The sequence below is a fragment of the Protomyctophum parallelum genome (assembly GCF_964188405.1).
Source record: "Protomyctophum parallelum genome assembly, chromosome: 1".
Lineage (NCBI taxonomy): Eukaryota > Metazoa > Chordata > Actinopteri > Myctophiformes > Myctophidae > Protomyctophum > Protomyctophum parallelum.
The window spans coordinates 62,164,452-62,181,623 of record NC_139697.1 but is presented as its reverse complement, the minus strand read 5'-3'; the positions used below and the strand labels follow the sequence as shown (position 1 = coordinate 62,181,623).

General features: G+C 45.0%; 1 protein-coding gene across 1 annotated transcript in view; it reads right to left on the bottom strand.

The window, feature by feature from the left end:
* The window catches only part of LOC310853148 (roundabout homolog 1-like), a 143,133-nt gene that overhangs the window by 40,956 nt on the left and 85,005 nt on the right, over window positions 1-17,172 (bottom strand). The window contains 3 exon segments of the mRNA XM_083757386.1: window positions 400-538; window positions 3,233-3,353; window positions 9,324-9,481. Of these exon segments, the coding sequence (XP_083613512.1) occupies window positions 400-538; window positions 3,233-3,353; window positions 9,324-9,481 (418 nt within the window).

The following is a 17,172-nucleotide window of genomic DNA, read 5'->3' as shown; positions in this document are numbered from 1 at the left end:
GATGCTGACACCAAAATGGGTTCCCGTTCAGAATGGGTTAAATTTATGTTTTATGTCTTTCAATTATTTGCTGTGTTTTATGTTCAACTGTAAAGCACTTCATAATTGTCTTTTTGAAATCTCATTATTATACATAATGTTATGGTTATGTTATGTTATGGGGAAGGAGCGTTTTTTCTACAGTGAGTTGTGGATTTGAGCGTGAGCGTGTGTACAGTGCGTGCGTGCGTGCGTACAGTGCATGTGTACAGTGCGTACAGTGCGTGTGTGCGTACAGTGCATGCATACAGTGCGTGCGTGCGTACAGTGCGTGCATACAGTGCGTGCGTGCGTACAGTGTGTGCGTGAGTACAGTGCGTGCGTGCGTACAGTGCGTGCGTACAGTGCGTGCGTGCGTACCTCCCCGTGGGCAGGTCAGAGTCTTCCTTCCTCCAGCGGACAGTGGGGACGGGGTCTCCTTTAACCACACAGTGGAACTCCACAGCGCCCTCTGCCTGCACCACCACGCTACTGGGCCTCTTCACGAAGCTGGGACGCTCTGGAGGGGAGAGAGTACACAGCATATTATCATCGTCACGTCCTCCTCTTCACCATCATCATCATCATCATCATCAGTATCAAAGTCATCCTCATGGGTGGTGTATTTAATCCCTTTAGTTAAATCCTTTTAATGAGATGGTGTGTGTGTGTGTGTGTGTGTGTGTGTGTGTGTGTGTGTGTGTGTGTGTGTGTGTGTGTGTGTGTGTGTGTGTGTGTGTGTGTGTGTGTGTGTGTGCGCGCGTGCGCATGCGTGTGCGTGCGCACACTCACATATATATTAAACCAAATCATTCCAGTAATGCCTCAATGTTGCGTTCCTGTCATAATTTGAGAGAAATGCCCTGAACTCCAGTGGTGACAGCACGTTCACAGATTCATACAAAGCTGTGCCAAAGAACCAATTACTAGTCAAAATTGTCCCGTCAATCAGCAGCATGATTCTCCCCCTGCCTTTAGGTGATTCCACCATGCAGGCAATATGAATATAACATGATCACACTGGGCTGCCAAGGCCAGCTAGACCACCTGATTTGTGGGGGAAACATGTCTGTGTGGTGATGGAAAGCAAAAGACAAAAGGAGCGGAGAGTGTTTGGACGGGGGAGCTTAGACATATAATAGGGTCTCCTGATGGGAGATGTCTGCACAAAAGGGCTGGTCGCGTCGCCACCATTGTTGCATAATCAGCCTAATTAATGGATTACATGCAGCTGAGATAAAGACCTCACCTAGGGGAATATGGCGAGATAATCCGGCCTTGGCAGATCGACGCTCATGGTGTGAAGGGATGGATATGAATAAATATCAACAAGCAAACAAGCACACTGAACCACTGCAAGCCGAAATGCAAGAATGCGATTCTCAACCTAATTCATTTCAAGGACCGTCATTTTGACATGCATTAGGCCACTGCGGACCTCCATTTGATACGATTAGTAATCCAATTTGCACCGTCAATGTAAATCTGCGAGTGTACAAAATTCGTTTGTACATACTTGTTGTTACAGATCCGTAAATGGATCCATTTAGTTCCCAACTACCAAATCATTAAGCTGGGGAACCTCTGGAAACCGATCGGCTATTTTCACTACATCTTAAATATTTGTTCTCATTGGAATTTCTTCAATATTTGTCTCCACCAGGCCGAAGGCATGGGGGGAGAGTATGTTTTGCACTCCGTCCGTCCATCCGTGTGTCCGTCCGTCCGTGTGTGTGTGTGTGTGTGTGTGTGTGTCCGTGAGCAGCTAATCTCGGCCACCGTTAACCCGGTCGATGCCAAATTTTGCACACACACTCCCTGGATGCCAACGATGAACCTCTGCCCCAAACTTTCCAGAACGGCCTGTTATAGCGCCACCAGGAGGCCGCTTTGTGCAAAACAAGTTTTTGCACAGTACACCTACAGATTTTGTCCAAACATCACGCAAATTGGTAAACAGTCTCTCTAGAGCCATTCAACGAAACCGGTCTTTCAGATTTCTCCATCCTGATTGGTTAAGATTGGCTTCCAAAGTTCACAGGAGTGCTCAGTTTCAAACAAAATGCTGCAAATCATGAACACATCGCGTGATTTCCGTGAAATTGTGCACCCACATTCCCACTAGGCCGAGGACAAAATGCCACATGAACAATTTCAACTCAGCCTCAAGGTGGCGCTAAAAGTGTTTTTAACTCTAACTGCACGGATCTGTGGATAACTTTGTATGCCTAACTCCCTAGAGGCCAAGGAAAAACCTTTGCCTGGAATTTTTCACATCTGCTCTTTATAGCGCCACCAGGAGGCCGACATATGTAAAACACATTTTCTATTATTACTCCTTCAGATTTTATCAAAATTTCACGCAAATCGGTACACATGATCTCCATAGTCATGTGATCAAGACAGGTTTGTTTGATTTCTCATATTCCATCCTGATTGGCCACGATTGGCTCCTACAGTTTTCAGGAGTAGCCCGCTTTGTACAAATCACCACAACTCCTCAACGCAGCGTCCGATTGCGATGAAACTGTGCACGCATATTCCCACTAGGCTGAGGAAGAAATGCCACTTGACAGTTTTCAACAGCCTGATGGTGGCGCTACAACAAGCCAAGTCGCGTCATGCACTCGCGCGCACACACACACACACACACACACACACACACACACACACACACACACACACACACACACACACACACACACACACACACACACACACACACACACACACACACACACACACACACACAGATTTCTCACACTCCATCCTGATTGGTTAAGATTGGCTTCCAAAGCACATTCCCACTAGGCCGAGGAAGAAATGCCACATGAACAATTTCAACTCAGCCTCAAGGTGGCGCTATAACTGGCCGAAAAGTGTTTTTACCTCTAACTGCACGGATCTGTGGATAATTTACTTTTGTTGCCCTTTTATCCAACCACCAGATGAAGGCAAGCTGCAATGTCCTACATTCCTATACTGGTGGAGACCTGTGCCCAGAAGGGCACTTTCTCTATTGTCTTTCATTTCTTCATGACATTACTGGAGAAAAAAAATCCTGTTATTAATGAAAAGTTTAGCTTTTTTGGGATGTTTTGAAATAATAATAATCAAAACCAAATGTAGGAAACAAAAACTAACGGAACCCATAACAACGTGTCCACGGCCCACTGTTTGAGGGAACAGTGCGCTACAGGAAATGAGTTTTTACCTAGCACGGTGAGTTCGGCGATCTCGCTCTCCCTCTCGCCCACCATGTTGGTGCCGACGCAGATGTACTTCCCGGCGTCGCTCTTCCGGGTGTTGGTGATCATCAGCTTGCCACTGCGGATCTGAGACAAAGAATTGAGGAGAAAATTGAAAGAGATGAGACGCACAGCACACACACGGAGGTTGTCAGCTCAAACATGGCAGCCACGGTCATTATTAGGTCTGACAGCAACAAGTCATCTCCGATTATTTTCCACTTTGGGAAAAGTAATTTGATTCAACACTTGGCAGGGAAATGGAATGTTCCTCGTGTGTATAATCACCAGGCGCGTGTGTGTGTGTGTGTGTGTGTACTGTACATCTACTTATTATTAGCAAGCATACACGCGTGCAAGCATGTGCATCTCTGCCGATAGTCACTACTTTTGCCTGTCTCAGAGGAGAGGACTGCGATGCGTACATTGTGAAGCATTTATTATTATAAAGTAAATTGTGTGTCCTCGTTCGTGGAACCACGCATGATTTGATGCCTTTCGGGACTGCAGCGAAGGTCGTTTTCCATTATGAAATGATGTGATTCTTATCTGAAGCTGCACTGGCATGGAGCCCTGGAGAACAAAGACACGGGCTTCCTTTGAAGAGAGCCTCCTTAGATGTTCTGTCATGCATCAACACCATCAGCCTTCACTGAGATATCAGCCACCACACACACACACACACACACACACACACACACGCTTATCATACTGTGGGACAATGCATTAAGTTCATAAATCCATATCCCCGCCCTTACCCTGACCTTAACCGATTTAACCCTCATCCTAACCCTATCCTTAACTTTAACAGATACATGATACCTAACCTTAACTTCAACTTCAACTCCTTTATTTTCACATCACAATAGGTGGAAAAGAATGGGTGAAAATATGTTGCGTATACAAGCTCCCAACACTTTGAGAAGAAGTCTCATAACAGGACAACAACATTGTACAGTAAGGTGTGTGCACTGCAAATTAATAAATAAATCAGGATATCAGTACAGTAAGAGACATCACTTAGCAGCAGGTACTCTACTTATATACATACAGTAAAGTGATATACAGTAGTGTAACAGCAATGTTATGTATTCATAGGTAGGTTTAACATACATAGCAGTCAGACATACAAGAACTGTGCTGTGCCGTGGAAAATATCTCACAAGTTCTGTTTTCTTTTCTCTCTCTTCCATACACTATGTCTCAGTTGCAGATTCTCAGAACCACATTTTTGCCCTGCTCCTATCAGGAGGTAGGTGTTTTTCAAAATGTTTCAAAAAAGATAGCAGATCTATAAGCTCACAATGTGTCGCATTGCAGCGTATAGTAGTCCAAAAGAGCCAGTATGTCTCCAAGACTGCACATGGCCAGTCAGTGGCCATAACAGTGGGCATACCAGGTGGATGGGCGGTGCGACGTAGGTGTGAGGGCCGCTTTAGTGGCCAGAACCTCAAGTCCAAAAAGAGCCATGACTGATTTCAGTCATTTGGATTCCATAGAAGCCAGCGTGTCTTCTGTGTAAGCACGCGTTTTGTGAGCTATTTTCTGTCATTAGTTATTTTGAGATGATTTGAAGTGATCAAACTAGCAATAGAATACAAGTTTAGATTGAAACATGAATGGTCTCAGAAATGTCATGGTTTCTTCAGATGGACGGCTTTATTCCATTCCATGGCAACAGAGCCCATTCAGCAGCCTGAAGGTTGAGAGGTGGAAAGTGTTCCATACTTCCATTGTCTTGTGGAGTGGTTCTTCATAGATAAGCGTCGTTTGTCTCTATAGCCTGCCTCACGGCAGCGCTACCGACAGATCGCGGCGAGTGTCCTTGATGATCCACAACTTAAATAACTTTACAAAGAAGAAACACACAAATCCATTAAGAAGAGATAATGAACATTTTAATAACATAAGCATTATAATGATTTGTGTTCCAGACGGGTTGAAATATTTACTTTGGATTGAAACATCCACAAAAGTGCACTTCATATCTGATCATGGCCGTTTGAGTCTCTATTTCAGCCCAACCAGACATTTCTCTAAGCATCCAGGGAGAATAGCATTACTCCATACATCAAGGTCACACGCGCACGTATGCACAAAGTCGCGCACACAAAGTCTCGCGCACACACGCACACACACACACACACACACACACACACACACACACACACACACACACACACACACACACACACACACACACACACACACACACACACAAGGAAGGAGGATGCATTCCGTTGTTTTTCATTGGTTTCAGATTTACCTCCCTGTACAGTCTGGTCTCTGGTTCTCCAGGATGGGAGTCCTATTACACAGCTACTTAACATGTGAAGTAATGATCACTTCTTTACAGCAATAAGTAGGGCAGAGTATCTGCAGAGAAGAACCACAAAAAGGAAAACCATGCACATCTCCAGACCGCAGCAGCATGACGTTCTGCTCTGAATAGTGCGAGCAATGCCCAACCATCTGAAATGCCTTCCCCAAGGCACCAGCTTCAATCAAACTCACATGCTTGTGATTAAGTTCAACGCTCACTTTTTTTTTTGTCACCTCAAACAAGGTTATTGGAAATTGTCTAACCGTATCCACATAAGCCATAATACTCAACACTCTCACTACACATTCACGTTTTTAACCGGCAGCGGACTGACCTCATGCTTCCTTCTGTGAATGAGGAGTCCAAGCTGCTTCTTTCCACCTGACAAGGGGGAAGTTTCCCCGGCCGGACGTATAGCGTGTGGAAGGAACACGTTATTCCAACCAGTTCCTTTCCCCTCCACCAGGCTGGCCAGGGGGAGGTAGTTTAGAGACCAGGATTACTGCATGTCTTTTGTGAGGGTATACCTACCCTAGGGGACACGGGGAGAACATGCAAACTCCTTCCACGCGCTACGTCCGGCAGGGGAAACTACCCCCGGTCAGGTGAAAAGAAGCATCTTGGACTACTCATAGAAGGAAAGCATGAGGTCAGTCCGCCGCCCCCCCAGGTTGGCACTTGGCAGAGGAAGTGTAGCGCTTAGGATTACATTCAATAATTGACACTACGTGAAAAAATTGGATTGCAAAATCGTGGGATCAGAATTATATACAAAAAAATCGGTTAAAATCGAAGGTGACACCAATGCATTCCCGGTCTTAATGGCTTAAAGAGTATACAGAGAGAGGTACAGAGTCACCTAGTGTCCCTGAGGCATGCTGAATGCTGAACATTTGTCATTTTGGCTCAGGCACACTTCAGTAGAGTTGCTGAGCACCGCGAGGCACGGTGCTCGGTCCGTGACATATACCGGCCACCGTCTCTACTTGCTGGTTCACACAGTTGGAACAGCACATATCCTTCCTAAGTTCCGACTGCTGCCAGCAGCCATCAAACGGTCCATTCATGAGTTAGCTTCTCTTCTGAATATGCCAGGGGTTCTCAACCAAGCCAAATTATTTTGGGGGGTCCCCAAAAATGCAACTGAATGGGTGGAAAATGGAAATTAAGAGTTTACATATAGTACATGCATAAACTTTCCTTGATTATATCGGCTTTCAGTATTTATTTATGAGGCTATACTTTTCTCCCTCTACACCAAATCTTTTCACCGAATGAAAGATGATCTACAAGATCACAATGTGACATGTTGTGAGCTTGTAGATCTGTGTTTTATATATATACAGATATCATAGGATTTATATGATATAAATGTATATATTTATTTATATGGATTAGAAATATTATATAAGAAAGTAGGGGTAACTAAGTCTTTATTTATTCTGACTCTACTCGTTTTTGACGAATGAACGCAATTTCTCGTAAGTGTAGCTTCTGTCTGAACACAAACATTAAATGCCATTGACAATGAATGGAGAACGTCATAATGTGTCTGAGCCAATCGGCTGGGAACGTCGATGGGAACCCTTGGCCAATGAGTGCCCCACCATTCTTGATGATGACGTTCGACGATTAGAGTGCCCCTCACTTCACACAGGTGTGATTCTTTAGCACACAAATACATGCCCAGAATAGAGATGCTATAGGTTTTATGTGGAGAGCAAACAGTACTTTGCTTCATGTGCTGCTTAATAGAATTGTGGCTGTACTGTATGTGCAAGTGCAAACCTTTTTTAATTGTGCTTCCTAATAAAATGTTTTTCCACGGAGCATTGAGAAAGAGCCCCAGGGGGTAAATCAATTAAGGGGAGCTGCCTGATAGCACTGACTGCATCACTTGTAGCAAACCGCTTTGGTGTTCGCAATATATCCGTGGTGGAAAGTAACTAAGTACATTTACTTATACTGCACTTAAAAAGTACAGTCAAAATGTTGAGGTATTTGTACTTTACTTGAGTATGTAAAATTGTCAGTACTTTTACTCCACTACATTTCACAGGCAAATATTGTACGTTTTACTCCACTACAATTAATTGACATCTTTAGTTAGTAGTTACTTTGTAAATTTACATTATTATTACAAACACTTCAGCCCTATATACATATTTCGGCCATTTGAAAATAGACGATCTACAAGCTCTCAATGCGTCGATGCATTGTGTGCTTGTAGATCGGCAATTTCCTAAAGATATACATTTGAAAACATGTAATAATGGGACATTCTGCATAATACTTTCTACTTTTACTTGTAACGGAGTAGTTCTACAATGCAGTATTAGCAGCCTACTTTTACTTTTTCCACCACTGGTGTTCGTATGAACTGACTGACTTCCATGCAGTCCAACAGTATAAAGACCCACATTTCCATACATGAAGAAGATTTGGCAGAACAAAGAGCCAGGCTAGGGAGCAGAATAAACAATAAGTACAAAGCATAACGGAGCCTTCGCATACAGCATCTCCCTCAGAGGACTGCCCCCCTGTGGCTCCTCTGATCCTGTCCTGTCCTTCGTTCACAGAGAGACGCTCTGTCCATCACTAGTGCCCCCAGAGACTACCTACCTGTCATTCCTAAGAAGGAGGGGCTTTGAATCTGTTCCCGTATAAGTCCCCAGGAACATGCGCAGGCATGCAAACAAACAAATCAATCCGCACGCAGGCAGGCAAGCAAGCACACGCGCAGGCACGTCGCACACAATCATGTGCACGCACACTCACGCACGCACGCACGCACGCACGCACGCACGCACGCACGCACGCACGCACGCAATGTGTTTTGTGATTGTTGGCGATTTTCACCCTCTTTGTTTTGTAGCCATGTGCATCAAGTACATCACACACACACACACACACACACACACACGCATGCTCATGCACACACACACACGCACACACGCACGCACGCACGCACGCACGCGCGCGCGCGCGCACACAATGTGTTTTGTGATTGTTGGCGATTTTCTCCCTCTTTGTTTCGTTTCCAAATCATTGATGATTTCCCTTCCTCCTCTCGCCACGCATACTCAATTTGTGTTTGGGTTGAAAAAAGAAAAGAAAAAAGTCTTGGGTTGAAAAAATTCACTCTGTTTTGATTGATTGTAATAATGAGTTTGTTCTTATTTGTGAGGATATTTCACCATTTTGTTCCTGTTTGAATAATTGTTGGCTTTCATGTAAGTTGGACATGAGAAATGCTGTCTTTATTTGGCCATGGTACAGTAGTGCAGAGTGGAAAACAATGTTGTTGCTGACAGACCGAAAGCTTAGTTGTACTTCCAAGACCATTACATTTCACTTAATGGAAACAAGAACCTGTGTCCCAAAGGATCCAATCTCGATATTATTTCACAAGCTGTTGTTAATACTTTTCAGTGGTTCAATAAATATAAAACCCATTCACACTTAACCACTTTCACTATAGTAGATCTACAAGCCCACAGCACGGCATAATGAGACGCGTTGTGAGCTTGCAGTTTTTGCTACTTTTGTGCAAAACTGTTGTATGACGAAGTGGGGCTTTCATTTATTGGAAAAAATAGACAGACAGACAGAGCCAGTCATTGGAGTGCAATGCAGTGCTCAAAACGTTGAAACATGGAGATATGGACTGAGGTTTCTGTCCCCCGACCTATACACCCAACGATGTGTGGAGTGAAAACGCTCCGTCTCCTTACCGTGATCCGTTCATCTCTGCCGTCTATGTTGCTGCCGTCTCTCCTCCAGGAGATGGTGGGCTCGGGGTGCCCTCGGGGAGGCTGGCATTCCAGCACCGCGGGCTCGCCCACCGCAACCATCACGTCCACCGGGTTCTGACGGAAGTCGTCGCGTAGAACTGTGGAACAGAGAGAGAGAGAGAATGAGATGAATGGAGAATATAGAGAATAAAAGCCTCGCTAAAGATGAGAATGATCCAACTAAAGTCAAGGACCCCCGGTTTGCTATGCATGAGTCCACGGACCAACGTTTCATTGGATTTTCATCCCTGGTACCACAATCCACTGTAAAATCCTCAGTGTTCATATATACATTCTCAGACCTGTGAGGGTCCATTTGGTTCCTACCTTTCAATAATGTAGCTGGGGAGTGGGGACCCGTGCTATAGAACCCCCTCAAGGACCCCTGGGGGGGGGCTCCCCGTACCCCATGTTGAGAACCAGTGGTCTAAGTACTGTTAAACGACTCCCAAAACCCACGCATTAACGGATATCTCTGTGGCATGCACTGTTAAGCATTAGGCTTCCAATCCCTATATCCAATCCCCTCTCCCGACGCTGCTTATTTATCTTATCTAAGATCCGTCGCAAATTATTTTATTGGGATTAAGGTCCCGGCGAGCCGAACCACTCGGCCCGCTTGGTGAGAAACGACTACAGCCGTAATTAGGCAGAGAACTGTTACAGCGATGGAGGCGCGCCATCTCTGGAAGGCCTGAGCAACGAGACGCTTGAGCCGACTGAGCGCCATTTGACAGTTATGCACCAACAGGGACAGAATCGAGCTTGGATTGTGATGTATCTCGACGACACTGCAAATGAGGGCAACCTCAATGTCTTTTCGAGAATGAATAAAGATTCAAATGAACCTCAAATGAATGGAGAGAACTATTCACTTTTAAACATTTCTTATGAAGTGCATCAAATTAGAGACAACGTAAAGTGTTTTGGAACAGCCCCCTCTCTACTGAATAATTAAAGTCCATTCCATCCGTTCTCATTTCACCTTAATGCATTTGCATTGATAAACATTATTTCACTGCTTTTCTAATGAAGCACTTTGACATCACGCCTGCTCTCCGGGCAACTCCCTTACACTCTACACACACTAACTTACAGTATATATGGAGACCTGGGATATCGACTGGAGCTGCTGAGAAGGCAACTCCTGGCTGTCTTAATGGCTGACAGTAATGAAGACGGGAAGCCATGCTGCTACCGAGCAGCCAGAGAGGTGAGATCCAGGGGAGGAAACGGGGGAAACTTACCACAGCAATTTCTCAACTCTCCACATAAGACAGTACTGGGCCTGTGTGTGTGGAGAGAGAGAGAGGGAGGGAGAGAGAGAGAGGGCTGGGGAGGAGGGCCGGCCAGGGGCTGGACTGAACTGGAGACAAAGACAACACACTGGCACCGATCGGCCAATAGGACTAGGCTGCTTTCTGGTGGTCACACAGGCAGCTCCCCATCCTGTCTCCATTGCTAGCCCCAAGATCCAAGCATCGTAAGGAGGAACAGGGCTGCAATTAGTGGTGGGAGGATTGGAGAGTGGAGACCCCACAAGCATTGTAAAAAAAAAATGTACTTGGGATAATCTTAGGGTTTTGCACATTAGCATGGCCCAGTACACGTTCAAATTGGAAACGAGAGTCAAAGTCTTGTACGAGCAAGCTATATACCGGTATGCGATCAGGGAAAGATGCACAATCGGGGAAATAGAGAGGGCGGCTAATGGGGCTCCTCGCAGAACGAGGCATGAGACGGTGAGTGGGACGAGTGGGGTTACAGTACGAAACGTACAGTATGCTAAACTATAATCTCCTGGAATCTCCTCGTCGTTCCATGTCACTGAGCAGCAGACTCTCCCGCTCCCGACATGAGGCGGCGTGCTAATTTGAATGCCCGCGTGCACGGGCAACCACTGCCGCTAAAGCGTTAACCACCGGTCTTAACCCATTCTGACCTGAGATCAGATTCATACGCGGTTTCCGCTGGACACACACTGGTTCTGATTAACCCATTCTGACCTGAGATCAGATTCTAAAAAATGTCAGTCGTTCTTCGATTTTTACAAAAATAGCAGACCTACAAGCTCATATCGCGCCACTCGGTGGCGCGATATGAGCTTGTAGATCTGCTATTTTTCAATAGCTAAAGCACGACGTGATGCCGACACCAAAATGGGTGCCCGTTCAGAATGGGTTAAATAACGCAGGGAGCTTAGAGAGGCTCGAACAGGCCAAGGGAGCTGAGCCAATGTGGACGGAGTGCAGTACGGTACAGAGCTGAGCCGGGGAAAACAGACAGGAAACAATGAGGAACAGGCGTAATCGTTCCCAGATGGGCTGCAGCCCCTCTCACCCTTGGCTATGGATTTGTGTACAACAAAAGGCGAGGGGGGGGCCAAGATGCCTGATGAGCGCCATGGATATGAGAACAAATTAGGATGACCCTCTAATTGGAAACGTTTTGGCCCCCGTCTCTCGCTCTGGTCTGAGCCGTGCTGCTCTGAGCAGGGTTTTAGGAGGTACTGGTGTACTGTACTGTACTGTACAGTGCAGTTGACTGAGTCCTGATGGGAAACAGCTGCCCCAAAGCCCCTTCCCCCTCTTTTTGCCATGTCACATGATAAAAGGAATTCCTTATGGGACACAGAAACACGGCTGAGGTTTCTTTGGACAGGAAGAAAGTGGAAGCACGGGAACTCTCCCTCTCCCTCCCTCTCTCTGTGTGTGTGTGTGTGTGTGTGTGTGTGTGTGTGTGTGTGTGTGTGTGCGTGCGTGCGTGCGTGCGTGCGTGCGAGAGAGTGTGACTGTGTGTAAACTGACTGACTTTTATCTGATTATTCAAAAAGTGTATACATGTATAACTGGACACAGAAACTCCCAATGGGGTCCAAATGTTACCAATAAAGAGCATTGGTTCAACTGATTTCCTGATCTCATTATAGGAGTATCACTAGTAGTGGAATTATGGTTAAGGGTAATTTACACTTCAACACTTTTGATGAATGATAATTTGACAAAAATGCCTTTAGATACAAAAACCGGACCAGATTTTGAAAATAATTGAAATTGACTCTTCTGTGACAACCATGCCACAGACCTAAAAACAAGAACGACGCTTTAAATCACACCGATGCATAACACACTCGTAACTGGGTTTCGCTTTCATCCCCCGGCGATCATCACGTCTCGACCTGACTGCGGCTTTCAAAAAACCATCCTCACGTTATTCATTCAGACATGCAGTCTTCAAACGGCTCACCCCTTTGTCCACGAAGGCTCCCATAATGACGCCACCCCAGCCCGCCAGGCAACACACAACTGAAGCTTTGCGTGTCCTGCCCTCTTCTTTTTGCTCCCTCCATCTGATCCCTCCAGCAGAGAATCTCACAGCCCACTTCAAAGTAGCAGTGCTTGGCCCTTGATGCCCTAGCTGGGATTTGATCGTGTCTGACTGCTGGCCTATATGGAGTCTTAGTCAGATCTTATGTGAAGCCCTCCTCCTCCTCCTCCGCAGCAGAGGACCCAAAAATCTGCTCTAGAGACACACACACAAACTGGGCCTAACAAGTGCACAGAACTGTCGCCACACATACTGGGGCGATCGGGGCGCGCTGAGCGGCCTTATCGCGGCGGCCGCATCACAGCATGGATTTCTGTAAACCGTGACAAAAGCCATCCCTGCAGCCGTGTCCCTCTGCTTTGCCTTCGTATAGTGCTTTCATTTAATGCAGTAAAACGTATACTTGTTGGTAAATTAGACACTCCAGATTCAGCTGTGTAGTACCACGATGTGGATAAAGCAATCTCACAAGGTGTAGCAAAGGCCTACCAACATCAAGGCAGTCACTGATGAACTGATAAGGAGGAAAAGGACGATCAGGTATATGCACATTACTTCCTCATGTCATGTCACATTTCTAGCCAGATCAATAGTTTGGTCCCTTCAAACATTTCTGATGGCGGTTATAGCCATCTAATGCTTTCAACATTACGTCTGTAGTGGGGCTGATATTAAAGTATTCTTGATGTCTGTAACTTAACTTCTTGAGGAAGGTCCTTTCCGACTGAAATATTGATGTGTTTTTAATAGATAAGGTAACCAGTGTGTGAGGGAATTCAGATTTGCTTTGAAGTTTGAATTTTAGTGGTTTTTTTATTCCCTGCTCCACAGAAGAGGAAAAAGCAATTTGGTGTGTGTGTGTGTGTGTGTGTGTGTTGCTTTCAACTGCTTTCAAAGCCAAACGACCTCATTTAAATCAATAAATTGTGTTTCTAGATTTTTTTTTCTTAGCATTTAATTGCTTTTGCACTTTCAATATAGATCTCAATTGGTCTCAAGTCTGTAAAGTAGCAGCATAATGCATAATTTTACATTTCTATAGATTCTATAGAGTATAACAATACAATTCTTGATAGAAAGTGTTACAGTACAGCTATACCCTCAGGGTGTATGGTGGAATTCATAGATTTATTGAAAGTGTGACTAATTAAGGGAAGAACCCCATTTTTTACACCCACCAGTTTGTGAACATAAGGCTAATTAGCTGCAAAGTTCACGGCAGCTTGAATCTTCTTAGATAAGTTACATATATCTGTTGTCGGGGAGAAGCTCCAAAATGTAAATTTTTCAGGAAATTAAGAAATCTTATATTTTTAAAACAAAGCAATACTGCCTCATTAAAGTTGGTATTGTGACTCTATATATATATATATATATATTGTCAATTATTTGCATGAGAGGGGGAGAGGTGGTGGAGTAAGCTGCTTTAGCACACAGTTTGAGGGTCCAATGTAGTTAAGAGGTTTTGTCCAAAGTGCTTTTGAATACTTTTCATTGGTTCAATCTTTGTATCAGCGTGCACAGCCTCTAAGCCAATGGGGAGAGACTGCAAACGCGACTGCAGAATGCCCCACTAAGGTACAATATGCAAGAGACTGGAATACAAGCTGATATAAAAATGACTTGAGTCATTTATTGTTTAACCAACACACAGATGTACAGTAAAGCGTGTTCAATAGCATTGATTTATGAAAAATAAAAAAATAAAAAAACCTCAACAATAGAGTTAGGTGGTTTCCTCCTGACGAATTATAGGTAACGTGGGCCACTACACTTTGGTTATGCAGAGCATTCTATTCATCATGGCCTTAAGTGAGCAGTGCCCAGGGACCAGCTCCAGCCCTACGGTCAACACCTGAGTTAAGGGCACTGGTAGGAGTATGTCCCACCAGGTGTGGAAGGAAACCGCCTGAAACACCTGGAGGAAACCGACGTGAACTGGGAGAACGTTCCAATTCCATAGGCTACAGAACGACCCCAGTCCAGTTTGGACCTCCTTGCAACAGTGTGCCGATCCATTTCATAACAACGTCACACTTGATCCTATTTGTCTTTAGATTAGCTACCTCTTTCATATTATGTGTGAATAAAGAAACAAGAAAATGGCAGAAGAAAATGTCATAACTGCCAGGCGCAACAGGCTCTTGTAGTGCCCGTTTTCATTTGTTTCGGAGATTTGTCCTAGAGAGGTCGCTATAGGAGGCAGCCAGTCATGACTACAGGTCGTGTTTAGAGTCGTCTTCGCGGTCGTCAGTAGCGGTGTGTGCAAATGTAGGCCAGGCTGCTTCGCACCTGGCAAAAAGTGAAGGTGGCATACAGTGCATACAGATGAGGATAGATGTAAGGTCGTGCTCATAAATACTCCCAGAGAGTCATGAATTCACACATGCATCCACTATAAATGCACCACACGTTACTTCCATCTCCTCCCTGACTGACATTCAAATTACATTTTCTACCAACAGATCATTACTCCATAAAAATGTATCCAGGGCAAAAAATGTTTCTCTTTCATATGCATACAGAAAGACTTTTTAAACCCACTTTAAGTTATTACATCAACAACAGGGTCAGAGTCCTTGATTTTTATATTCATCACCTTTTCTGCTATAAATCTGGAGTGTTGATTTAATTCTGAAAGGGTAAAAGTGAACCATGTAAGGGTCATAGACGATGTCTCCGAAATCATCAGACTGGGGGAAAAAGCTGATGTAACGGTGATGTGTGTCATCATCATCACTGCACTGTACAATAACAGGAACATAAAAATACTGTACTGTACTGTACTGTACTGTACTGTACTGTACTGTACTGTACTGTACTGTACTGTACTGTACTGTACTGTACTGTACTGTACTACATAGGATCCCCATTCCCACACACCCCACAGTTAGTGTCGAAGTGTCCTTGAGCAAGACTCTGAACCCCTAATTGCCCCCCGATGTGCAGGTTGGTGCCTTTCATGGTTTTCTCCACCATCGGTATGTGAATGTGTGTGAGTGAATGGGTGAATGAAATGCACAATCTATGTAAAGCGCTTTGGATGAAAGCGCCAAATAAAATGTATACATTTTTTACTGTACTGTACTGTACTGTACTGTACTGTACTGTACTGTACTGTACTGTACTGTACTGTACTGTACTGTACTGTACTGTACTGTTCAAACGTGACCCCAGTCGGCACTGATGAAAATACCCCCGAGCTGTGAGCTGAGCCGATAACACAATATAACAGATACGAAACTTCACCCCCTTAAAAATACACAGATAATCCCTCCAGTCCCAGTAGAATTGAAGTCCTTGCTTTTTTCCCTCTCAATCTGTGGTCTGACCTCTCTCTCCCCCCTACACACACACACACACCACACACACACCCACCCACACCCACCCACCACCACCACCACCACCTCTCTGCTTCTGGCCATCTCCATCCACTCACCCCTCCTTCTCCTGTGTAGCCCTCCACTTCTTTCCAACTCCTTCCATATTATCCCTCCGGCCCCTCCACCTCCCTCCACTCCCCCCCATCTCCTTCACACAATCATGTGTATCAATATTTATATATATATATACAGTACCAACATTTACACCTTGTCAGACGGACGGACGGACGGACGGACGAAGCACAAGGCAGGCACGCAAACACGCGCCCGTACGCACGTACACACACACACACACACACACACACACACACACACACAGGCGCTGATCCTCCAATATATGAACTGCAGTGAAGCAAATCCAATAAAAAAGGGAAGGTTACTGTACAGATGAGGATACATGTATAAGGTCACACTCATAAATACACCCTCAGAGATTTTAAGAATTCGCACACGCACACACGCACACACACACACACACACACACACACACACACACACACACACACACACACACACACACACACACACACACACACACAAATCCACAACCACACGCTATACTTCCATCTCCTCCCGGCTGAACGCATTCAAATTTAATTTCCTGCAAACAGATCATTACTCCATATAGAGACCAGGGCAAACTTTTCTCTTTCATACATACTACGCAGTAAGCCTTTAAATCTGCACCTTAAGTTTGGAGCGCCAATTACCTCAACGTCATGGGCGCTGTGTAGGGTCAGGTTCATCCCACTCAGCCCTTCGACTATACTCCATGTTTAAAGAACATCCTTCTGTGCGTAATGCTTACTTTAGACTCATATCATACGACGCTGACGCGTGCCAAACACGCACATCTAGAAGCTCACAATGAGTCGTTGACTCGTTGTGCGTTGTGTGTGTGTGTGTGTGAGGGTGTGTGTGTGTGTGTGTGTGTGTGTGTGCGCGTGCGTGCGTTTTCGCATTAACACATTTTAATCAACACCTTTTTTAGTCTGCACTGTGTGTGTGTGTGTGTGTGTGTGTGTGCGCGTGCGTGCATTAATCAGGATGTACTGTACACTTGTGTTGCTTCATCAGTT